General features: G+C 44.2%; 2 protein-coding genes across 5 annotated transcripts in view; one reads left to right on the top strand and one right to left on the bottom strand.

Moving 5' to 3' along the window:
• The window catches only part of CDH23 (cadherin related 23), a 2,828,172-nt gene that overhangs the window by 576,466 nt on the left and 2,239,518 nt on the right, over positions 1-12,188 (bottom strand). The window lies entirely within an intron of this gene.
• VSIR (V-set immunoregulatory receptor) overlaps positions 7,221-12,188 on the top strand; it is an 86,764-nt gene continuing 81,796 nt past the window's right edge. For 3 of the 4 annotated variants that reach the window (XR_015295922.1, XR_015295921.1, XR_015295920.1), the window contains exon 1: positions 7,267-7,471. Coding sequence is in view for 1 of the 4 variants with exons in the window: in XM_086922118.1 (XP_086778244.1) it covers positions 7,381-7,471 (91 nt within the window). In the remaining 3 variants the exon portion in view is untranslated. Of the gene's footprint in view, positions 7,472-12,188 lie in introns of all 4 variants that reach the window. The other variant, XM_086922118.1, reaches the window with a different exon arrangement.

Here is a 12,188-nt window from a genome sequence, read left to right as displayed (position 1 = left end):
CCAGGTCCTGGCTGGACCGAAAACAAACATCCTGGGACCGATTTTGGGGTATCATCCCTCATCAGGCAGGCTAGCTTGAATCCAGTGGCACAGAGAGCAAGGGACCCATGTCTGGTCATACCCTTGGCCGCTTAGGATGAACATAGCAAACAAAACAAAATGATGGACGGAGTGCTGAAACTGCTCACCCCCAGTCAAGAGATCTGGTTTTCACCTTCATACTTTTTCTCACTATGCCATCCCAGTTTGGACCCAGCCATTTGAAAATAAGTCCCTGCTCCTCATGGGAACAGTCTAGCCCGAACTGCCAGGCCAGGTCCTTCCTGGCCCAGAAACAAAGATCCTGGGACCGATTTCAGGGTATTACCCCTCATCAGCCAGGCTAGGTTGAATCCAGTGACACAGGGAGCAAGAGATCCACGTCTGAGCATACCCTTGGTCACTTGGGGCGAACATAGCAAACACAACAAGATGATGAACAGATCCTTCATTGCTGTAGCCCATGCTTTGCAGGCAACAATCTGTTTCCAACTCCGATGAGTCTGTCGGCCAGTTAAACTACCCCCTTTTGTTGGAACACTGACTTGTAAATTGAAGTGCTTGTAAATATAGTCTAGGTAAGCATAGCCCTCACCGCTTAGAGACTTGTTCACCAACAGATGAGGTGTCATGTAATAGAGACACCTCCACTTCCTCAACTGGCCCTCCATACTACAGGGAGATCCTGTTTGTAAAGGGGTCCCCCTTCACTGCGGTTTTTGAAAAATGTGAGATTCCTGCCCAGTCACTGACTTCATCTGGTGTGTCAGTCACCTGCAATTGGGCTCTTTTCCCTATCCATTTGGTGCATGGACGGTGCCTGTATGCTTGCCTTTTTTACAGGCAGGTACAAGAGACGTGCAGAGTGTATGTACTGAGTGGGACTGTGGCAGCCCAGGAATCCATTTTGATTTCCTCCATGAGTGGTACTTTTGTTGGAGGTTTATGAGAGTCTGCCAGCCAGCAATGTGAGTTGTAAACACTGCTGCAGAGGAGAAGATTTAGAGGAACCATTTATATTGTGTTATGATGAAACACCCTGCCCGATTCTAGAGCTTTCCTACCCATGAGGTGTTACCTCTAACAGTACTGAGAGGTTGTTGAATGAATAAGCCTCTTCCTCTTTTGGGCCTTTGTTTGGGTCACCACTGACAGGAAGCTCCCAGTTCTATTCCACATTCCTGCTGACACCAGAACAGAAAGGCAGTTGTTTGGCCAGTTTGGGAGGAACATACAAAGGCCAGAACCTCTCTGAAACTAGCTCCATAGCAGCACTTGTGGAATATACAAACTCTGTATACAATTTTAATATGGGGCAAAAAATAAGTGCATGCTGTGTATGTAATGATATACTTTAGCAGCCAAATAATCAATTTTTCTGTGTGTGTGTAGTACCTATGAGGTATGAGAGAATCTGCCAGACAGAAATGTCAGTTGCAGGCCTCCTCTAAAGCTGCCCTTAGGTCTTTTGAGACCCTACACTACCCCAACCCTAAACCACTACTACAGTACAACACTACCCACACTACTCCCACCACTACACTACCCTAAACCCTAAAACAATACAACACTACAACACTAGCCACACTACTCCCACCCCTACACTACCCTAAACCCAAAAACACTACTACACTACAACACTACCCACACTACTCCCACCCCTACACTACCCTGAACCCTAAAACACTACAACACTACCCTACCCTAAACCACTACCCATACTACTCCCACCCCTACACTACTCCTAACCCTAAAACACTATGACACTACAGCACTACCCACACTACTCCCACCCCTACACTACCCATAACTCTAAAACACTACGACACTACAACACTACCCGCACTACTCCCACCCCTACACTTCCCTAAACCCTAAAACACTACTACACTACAACACTACCCAAACTACCCCCACCCCTACACTACACTAAACCCTAAAACACTACAACACTACCCTACCCTAAACCACTACTCCCACCCCAAGCACAATCAGCCTTACCTCTTTCCTCGTGGTTCCAGCGTCGCTGTCTCTGCTCCCAGTTCCTGCTTCCTGTGTCGTCAGAGGTGCATGTTGTTCTGAGGAAACAGCCTCAGTTTCCTCACAACGGCGTGGATAGACATACCATCGCATGGGTTGTAAAAGCGCATGTGATGTAATGGTATGCATAGCTTTTACTACGCGTTGTAACATCGCATGCATTGTAATGCATGCCATGTAATAGCAACGCGTAGTAAAAGTTGCGTTGTAATGGCTGTTCCCCCTTCAGGGTTGTTTCTTGCACTTTGCTAAGTTTGGGAATAAGAACCTGGGAGTTCTGTAACCTGCCAGAAAGAATTGCAGTGACAGTACCCTGAGGGAAGTAGATGACTTACCACTTGAGAAGGAATGATGGAGGTATTCTTACATGAAGGAGAGGGTGCTTAGAAAAAGGAGGACAGAAAGCAACTGGGGCAGTGAAAGATGTGCACTGTCAAGCCATATAGTGAGGTCTTTCCACGATTGGCACTTTTCCGGGTAGCCTGTAAACAAAGGCTTTTATGACTTGATTATCAGAAAAATTAAACTGTACTAGGTGGTTTCCTCAAAAGAAGCAGAAGAACACATGACGTCTTGGCACTCAGCAAAGCTGCAACCTCATTCGGCAGCTTTATCAGAAGAATAACACTGTTCCTGGAAGTTTGATTTTGTACCCAGATTGAAACAGTGGTCGGCAGTTACCTATATCTTTGAACACCTTTGCGACCCAAGATGGGTCCTTTACTTTGTTTAGTGATGGGCTTGTTTTGGGGTCTGAAGAAAATTATCAAGAGAAAAGAGCAGACCTCCCCTCAAAACTGTTCATGCAGTTCTGCCTTCACTAGTCAGGTACACAACTGCATGTAAGATGTGGAGGATGGAAACAGCAACAATATTGGCCAGAAAAGGGCAGTCAGCGCGAGCTCTTCTAGCGAGCTGTGTGAAAATACACACCAATGGCACAGCCCCTGCCTCGTGCTGACAGACCTCATCACTAAACAGACAGCCACTTATTCAGCTGCCCTACTAGTGGTCTTCACACTGATCTATTGACAGTGACTTTTGCTAAGGAGAATAGACGTTTTGTACAGCTGAATTTTTACAAAGTCTTGATATGGCGGGACCCTATGAAGGAATTGGTACATTGCAATCAGGGTTACTACTATTCTGTTTGTTCCTGATGAAGACCCTGGTGAAGTAACAGTACGGAGTCGAAACGTTGACATACTGTTCTGTTGACTGGCATTCATTGCAGGTTTTTAAATAGAATACTCAAAGTTGGAGTTGTGTGTGACCAAAATTGTACTGCTACCCCATCAACAGTTTTTTGTCCTTTTGTAAATAACAAATGTATACTATGAATCACTTACCTACCTACTATATATTACAAAAATCATATCCAACTTAACCTTTACTCGAGTTGCAGGACCAAACAACGTCCATGCAGTAAACATAAAAACCAAGCCAGAGTGGTGTGCAGAATTCTTGCATGTTCCCTGGGATTCTTAATGGGAGTCATATACCAGAAACTTGTAGAGGAACAATCATAAGACCCATCCACAAACGAGGAGATATCAAAGCCCCAAAGAACTATAGATTAATTAACCTACTGGACGTAGGAGAAAAAGTATTTGCCAATATAATCTGGGAAAGACTCGAGGACTGGTCAGAAGTAAATCAGTTTTTGCCCCTGGGAACAGGGGGTGTTTAAGGAGGGGCACTCTACAGTCGCCACTGCTATGCACTCCGGTCCATTGCGCTGAAGTCTATGGAGCACAGGGGCAGTTTCTACTGCTGCTTTGTAGACTTCCACGTAGCATTTGATCTAGTGGACAGTGGACTGCGAGGCACTGTGAGAGAGGTTTGTCGGATACAACATCCCAAGGGATCTGATAAGGTTAATACAAGCACTACATACTTATAATTGGGCGAAGATCATTTTGGACATAGAGGGGAGCCTATCACAGAAAATCCCAATTGGAAATGGAGTAAGACAGGGGTGTGTTTTGGCCCCCCCTTCTTTTCTCCTTATTCATAGCAGACTTGCCTACAGTCTTAGGTACTGCAAGGTGGGCCATCCCAAAGTTAAACGGAAAATATATTGTATGTCTATTATATGCAGACGACCTCATAATAATAGATCACACAGAGATCAGCCTGCAAAGAAAGATGAATATGTTCAATGAATATTGCAGGCTTAAAAAACTTAAGGTAAATATGGATAAGATAAAGGTACTAAGCTTTGGAAGAAGACAAATAAGGTTCAACTGGTTTTTGGGCTCCACAAAGTTGGAAATGGTAAACGGATATAGGTACCTAGGGGTGTGATTTCGGAAAATTTGAATTGGCAAACCCATCTAGATGCATTAAAACTGAGGGCATCAGCCTCTGTCAGTGGTCTAAAAAAATGTTATGGAGTTTATGGTGAAAAGTCTGACAGACCGGTTTTCAAAGCTTATGTAGCTATGATACCACCACAATTCCTATACGGAGCAGAATTGCTATATTTGAGTGGTAGAAACGGATGGGATGCCGAAGAGGGAAAATGCCTAAAACCCGTATTATTGTTGCCCATGTCCTCAATGGTCCAGGCAGCAAGATTAGAAACATGACTTCATGGGATATAATAGCATGTAAGGCACTATTAAGATTGTGGCAGCGCCCGGGTGTTGTGGAAGAACATCAAATCTTGCAGTGGTGTAGAAATTAGATACTGAGGAGCGAGCTAAGCTGTGCAAAAGGGATAAGAGAAATTATAACTAAAGCTTGTATAATTATGAGGATCAAGCTGTGCCCACAGACTTTCAAAATCGAGTTAGATAAGAGGGAACTCAGGGCTCAGGGGAGAGAAATCTCTTGAGCTCACGATAATGATTATCTCAAGGGAAAAAAATCGGTACGTTTTATGGCTAACCCGTGGCAAAATTACCAACATTTCCTTATGTTGATAAACTATCCTGTCGTTGGATAGAAGAGAATTACTAAGGTTGAGAACTGGTTTTAACCCCTGTTATGCTAACAATGGGGTGAAAAAAAGCAATGATTGAAAGCAAAGGAAAATGTGTTTGTATTCTAGGAACTATGTGCGATATATTACATATTTTATTGGAATGTCAGAAGGTTTTGGATATACAGAAATATTTTTTATGCCCAATTTTTAAATAGTATAGTATTAAAAATACAGTACAAGCAGTAGATCTTGTAACTGAAATTAATAATTTAGATATAGTTTGCGCTATGGGGAAGTTCATCCAAAAAGTTTCAAAAAAATCCTTAAATGTGACTAGAACGGAAATACTTGTTTTAAAAATATTATATGACATACAGTATGTTAAATGGAATGATGGAAGGATCAATGATTTTCAAATGTATGAATTTCATGATAGATTTTATTCAAAATATGTGATTTTATGAGTTTGTATTTATGGAGAATTTAACTGTTTAAGGACTAATTAGTCCAAACAAACTTTGTTTTGAACTGAACAATTAAATAATATGCAAGTATACATATAAATACAACTATATGTCATTCTTCAGTGTAGTGCAAGGGGAGCTTAGGCTTAAAGCTTCCTCTGAGGGAACCATTGTTCTTGCTGTTGGTCCAGCTTGCAGAAGCCAGCTCTGCCTGCCGAGGACTAATCAAATATACAGTGCAAGGGTGAAACATTGTAAGGAGAACTTTGCCTTTGAGACACATGACTCACTACAAAGAACATATCCACAATCGCTTTTGGGAGCGGATGGGGAGCTCATAGGGGTGTCAAGAGATCCTTACCAACCACTTTACCTGGGGGTAAGAGAGCTCAATGTGTCCTGCCTTGCTTTGGATGTATCTTTAGGATATCTTAACACAGGGAGGCCAATACCATGTGGTTTCGTTCCCTGTGGTTACTCCCTTGATGAATGAGTATCACGTTGTTGCCTTCTATCATTTATGTACAGTATTGTGTGTTGAAAGTAAATGTTTTTCTTACAATTAAAAGCACTGCCTGGACTATGATTTAATCCTTGTTGTTACATAGTTTATTGAGTTTCGAGTTATTTCCACGCACTACCTGCCTTAGTAAAACTTGATTGGTTGACTCCTTATACTGAGGATCGGTGCTAAAGAAGTATATGTGCATCCGTGCCCAGGAAAACTGCGCCTTGTGTTTCAGGGCTTGGAAATATTGGGTCCCAAGTTTGCAGACCCGAGATTACCGAGAGCAGAATTTACAGGAATGGTAATTCAAGACCCCAAGACACTGGGTCACTCATGATGGTGAGCGGGGGAATTCCACCTCCAGTAAACACTCTGGGTGGAATACCACTAACCGCAATGAATGTCTAAGAAGGAGCACATTGTCAGTTTCTGACCAGCTACTTTGGACCACTGGCTAACAGGAATCACCATTTCACCTTGCCATAAGGCAACTTACATCATCTCTAAAAGACCCAGGGGATCCAGTCATTTATTGTACCCATTTAGGCACTGCTTTATGACATGTGGTTAATGGAACCACCTCGATGCACAACTAATGAGAGATTGGGCACTGTATAAATTATATTTGTTTGTTAGATGCCTACATTCGTATAGTTACTGTTTTATGTTTATAAGGTTATCAACAAAGAACACACATCAAAAAAATATCAAATATAAATTTCAATTCACTTTGACATCTAGAGTGTAAGATTAGTCTATTTACAATGCAGAACCACGCATCATTTATGGTTGTTGTTCTCGTTTTTGCGTATGTGCCTTAAATGACATGCACCGCACTTTGTTTGTCACAACTTTAAAACACAACCGCATTCTGCAAGGTAATGGATTCTCTACACCGGCAACGTCTGCGCTCTCAATCAAAGCCAGGTGTCTCGGTGACCTCAGTGGAAAATATAAAGGGCAGGAAAAAACAAGAGTAAGATAGACTTAGCAATTGTTATTTTGGGGGGGTTATTTTATATCAACGTTTCAAAGAACCAACGGCAGTGAATTCCACTTAGGACAGCACACAATGGCCCATTCACTGTAGAATTACAATGGAGTCCCTCGTTTCCTTTGGTTGGTTGTCCTCCTGCCTAATTAGGAAACTTTTGTTTCTTCATAGTTTTCTTTTCTATTTTCTTGGTTGACCTCCAGGGGGAGCCATTTTCTCTCTTCGTTCGACTCGAAGATGTTCTGGTTTTTTCTTCCCCATTTCAAATTAACTTGCTCTGTTCTGTGAAATTTCCTGTACCGACTATTGTGCAACGCGCCCTTTCGAGCTTGTCAGTGTGCGTAGGCTTATGAAGCATACACGACGGACATGAAAACAGTATCCTCCTGTCACAGCGCGCGCGACGATGGCTTCTGAAGGGGAACACAGCCACCTCCTCCCCGCCGGGATACGGAGCAGCTACCTGGCCGTCCTCCTGCTTCTGGCCTCGTACCAAGGTAAGCCGCCCCATTCCGTGCGCAGACAGGACGGCAGATAAGAGGCTGTCTTTGCGTTCGTTTCTATGGCACAATGGAACGCCTGCATGTGCTTGTGTGTTCGTACTTCTCCACTACTGTCTTTATTATATACACAGTGCTGATTTACGAGAGGCGCGCCCTTTTCTAAGCAATAACAAGTTTGACAGCTAACGGAACTCGCACACGAGAAATGATGAAATGTGACCCTGATCAGATAACTGTGGTGATTGGGGGACCAGGGGATTTATCGTAACGGCTCTGCGCACAGTCGAGCGCCCTGTTATTGGGCATGACGTCTCTAAAGTTCACATATATAACTCGTAATTTCTCCGAGTTATTGCATGAACTTGAGATAAAACACGTCAAAAACAGCGGTGCAGTCTCTTTTCATTGGTTCTGGCTTGTTCTATTTAAAGTTCACGCATGAACCTGGGAAAACTGAGACCTGTATGTTTGAACTTTAAAGACCTCACAGTCACACACAAAAAAGATAAGCGGCCCTCGGCACTGCGCAGAGCTGTCATGATACGACGCCCGGGAGTACAAGTTACATATGCTGGTTGCTTTAACACGTGTGCCACTATGCCAACCTCCCCGCCCCTCACTTTAGATGCATCCTGGGAGCCTAATCTCGAGGAAACATACAAAGACTTGAGGTGAGAACCACCAAGGATCATTTTTGTTCGAAATAGTTTATGAGTCTTTTTGTTTTACTCGGAGGGCAGAGGCCTATGGGCCTAGCTACTTTTATGTGAGCTTAGTGAGTGGTTGTAAAAATTTCCCTCGAGAAGAGGATGAGGCTGTGGTAGCAGTGAGACTAATGTTTTGTATTGGTCTCCCATTTAGAAAAATAATTTATTTCTACTACGGCATGGAATGGGTTAACCTAGGCGGAAATCGATCAATCCATGGTGGCTCACTTCCTCTTTCCCCTGAGTTGAGTTTGAAGTGTCTGTCCTTACAGACACGCATGCATACCCAGGAAAGGATGAAAGAAAGAGCCCAAGTCCCAATGTTGTGCTTGTCTTAGCATCTTGAGCACGGTATGTATGGCCGTACCATAGCGTTCTCCTAAATCTCACATCGTGACATATGTGCCAGGTGTCTTCGAGTTTTGTTGATTTGCTCCTCACCGTCACATAGTAAGGCTGTTTTGGGCGCTCAGCAATGAACTTTTTTTTACCTGTCCTGCCACTTCACTATGGTCAGCACCTCCAGAATAGACAGGGAGGCTAGACAGAGACGCAGTCCACCAACCCTGAGAACAAGAGGTTTAGGATACCCCCCCCCCCCCACACAGCGGTGCACTCATCACCTTGCTAGTCCAACCTAACGTGCCAGAACCACTGTTTCCCCCTGTCAGTCCTCATGCCGGTATCAGGAGATGATGCCACAGACAGGCCCGGCTTTAGGGTGGTGCACCTAGCTCAGGGGCATTGTGTTTAGAAATAACTTATGGGTTTAAAGGCACCTGCTGCAGAGTTCCTTGTATGTCCAGCAGTTTTCAGTCAAGAATACAAATGTTAAGATAACTCTGGTGATTAATGTTCCTGCTGGACAAGGATGGAGTTTTTGCTAGTAGCAATATTGCTTCAATATAAAGTAGTGCAAAGGGTTAATATGCCTGCTGCAAAGATCAAGTACCATGCTGATCACAGATGGTACTGTATTTTATATGGCTAGTTCAGTGGGCTACTGCTGTTGTCACAGAGATCCTTGTGTTCCTTGCAGTACATAAGTTACTATCCTAATAGAGCACAGTGGCCTATAAGTTGTCTTCAAAGAGTTGCTTGCAAACTGCATGGTATAAGTTAGAACATTATGCTTTATCTCTAGTCTTTCATTGTTTTAATGTTGCTAAAAGGGTTATTTTAGGTAGAAACACATTTTTATTAGTAAAGCTAACCCAAATCACAGTGGTACGTTTTAAATCCTGAGTTTGTGCTTCTCAGACAAAACACTTTAAGAAATATACTGCCTGCTATTGTGGCGTGACTCCTACACCTTGTAATTATCATTGTCTAAGGAACATTTCACATCAAATGTGTGTGATGTAAAGCGATCTGACACCTTCCACTGGTATGAGTACCGCCATCAAGCAAACGAAATGCATGTGAAACAGGGGCTATGGAGAGATGAGGGCACTGTGAGAGGGTAGTAGGGAGGGAGACCATGGAGAAAGAGGTCAGTGGGGGTGCTGAAGGAATTGTTGCAGCGCTGAAGCTGGCCCTGGCCACAGGAATCTTCTACCCCTCTCTCTTCCTGTGCTCCCAGTCAGTATCAAACTGTGGTCAGAAATTGATTGTCAGGGAAGGAGACATGATCTCTGTGGCCAACAGGTCTGATGTGAGGGTTGTCTTCCTCCTATTTCCTAATACTTGCGTTCGATGAATGTATTTCTTTTTTCACCTATGATACTTTTTGATAGCTCAGTCTGTGCCAATAATGACCCTTGTTGGAGTATCAAAACCAGTGTTTTTTTGTTCATTTTTCTGAGCTCTTGATAAATGTCAAGACCTTAATTATCGTCCTACATGTGCCAACATGTGACGTTTCTTTTTGTTAAAATATATGAACATATGTCTTCCAAGACACATTCCTGCTGGAGATCTACAACATGGTCCACCGCCAGCTAAAGCCACTGACTGATCCACCGTCACCTAAAAGTACATATAAGTCATACTTAGATTAGGAGGAGAAAAATGCATCCCCAGAGTACAAAGCATTGTTGGTTAAAACGCCTACTATGGCTGGATGTGGCCCGAGACATGCAGCTAGCTAGCCGCTGTGCACCAACGGCTCTTCTCAGCTGAATTCCACCAACACCCTCACCCCAATCGCATGAGCTCTCGAGTTGTCACACTGTTGTCAAGTGAGCTTGGAGGAATGATATGAAATGAAACTAAAGTGCTTTTTAACAGTGGATAGCAAGGGAAAGTCAAGGACTTAGCCATCTTTTTGAGAGTGGCGAGGAGTAAAATGTGGGCTCTGGAGCCACTGTAATATAACAGCAGCGCGGAACCTTGTGTCCATGCTTTGCAACCAGCACAACAGTGGTTACGAACAGGCACATCAGCCTCTGCAGTCAGCAAAACAGGGCCGAGCTAAGCAAAAGGCAGGCTTTGCTGCTATGTAACACATAAGAGCAGGAGAGAACACACACAGGCAGTCTAACAGTAGAGAGGAGCAAGGGGATACACTCTGCAGTCAGTGCAGTGAGCGCAGGAGACAGCAGCCAAGGCTTTGCTCCACAGGAGAGTGAAGCTGATTAAGCAGGGCATGTGACCAGTGCACCAGGCACACGATGGAGAGAAGTCTGGTCCTTCAGCTAGTAAAAAGGGGGTAGAATGTTAAATGTTAAATGTTGTATACTTAAAGCGCACAGCTGCCCCAGCAAAGGGGCGTCCCGGCGCTGTATACCGCTGGGGAACCCATCCTGGCTTTCCCTGTGAGATTGTCCCTCCTGGGCATCTCCAAGGTGAAGCCAGGCATCCCGGGCGCTGATGGGGCCGTTAGTAGAGATTAAGCAAGCTATTGCCCAGAGTTGCCGAGTGTGATCCCTGGTTGGAGTAGGCACCGAGGCGAGAATTATCGAGTCCGCTGACCATGGCCCAAGACCCTGCCGCGTCGGAGACATGGCAGGCTTTGCTGCTGCTGGCACAGATGAAGAATGTAGGCGTTAGGTGTGCCTCTAGTCCTCTGTCTAGAGGGTGATATTCAGACAGCTGTTTATCGCCAGCAACAATTAGCACAATTGGACTAATAGGTACATGTAATGAAATCCATAGCAGGCTTTCTGCGTTAAGTTAGTACAATAGGACTGGCTGAAAGTCACACTCATGACATGGCCTAGATGTCAGATAAGTGAAGAAAGGCAAGACTCAGTCCCAGCTGAACAATTGATATCATCAAAGAGGATAATGTACAAAATGGCACATGGTGGGGAGGCTTTGCCCTCAGTGTACTTAGACACACCCGCTTTACATTGTGTTGTAGCAGATTCCACCTTCAAACATGACCATGGTCAAACAGAAGGCACCGGCATTTCAGGACACATGAGCAAGGCAACATTTTTTAGCAATGCAGCCAACATGGGTTCAGGAAGGATGGTCGTGTGACGAAACAACGCATTCCACTGCAACGCATACCTTTACCACGCAGGTTTTACAACAGGAATGCCGTGACCACAAACAGTTCTATTCATTACAAAACAGCAGAGAATCCAGAGTATCTCATTCATTGAGAGCAACGTTTAATGTGTCTTCCTAAAATGATGGATATCTGCTTGAGCCCCATGAAGCCACAGTGAAGATGGTATGGTGTTATGGTGTTACAGCAGGCATGGCAATAGGCAAATGAGATGGGCTCTGAGGCTCCACATATTGCCTTTGTCTCTCTATGGATCGGGCCACTTGAAGTTCTCTTAGACACCATCAACAGCTTCTGTTGTTCTCTTCTTCCTTGCCAGTCATCTTTCTTTCCCTGCACTGGCCGCCACCTGGGAACGGCCTCCCTATATCCATGCCTTACATGCCAAATGCTAGGTAGAACAACATAATACAAATTGTTCACATTTGCTGGTGCCGCAGCAGCTCTCCAAGAGTCGACAGCCCCAGCCCATTCAAACCACATCTGTTCAGTGGGTATATTTTTAACCCATAATCAATGTAGCGACGCTGAAGGCTTGGCTGATGCT

Source organism: Lissotriton vulgaris, chromosome 5 (assembly GCF_964263255.1).
Source record: "Lissotriton vulgaris chromosome 5, aLisVul1.2, whole genome shotgun sequence".
NCBI classification, from domain to species: Eukaryota; Metazoa; Chordata; class Amphibia; order Caudata; family Salamandridae; genus Lissotriton; species Lissotriton vulgaris.
This window is presented reverse-complemented; position numbering and strand designations above follow the sequence as displayed.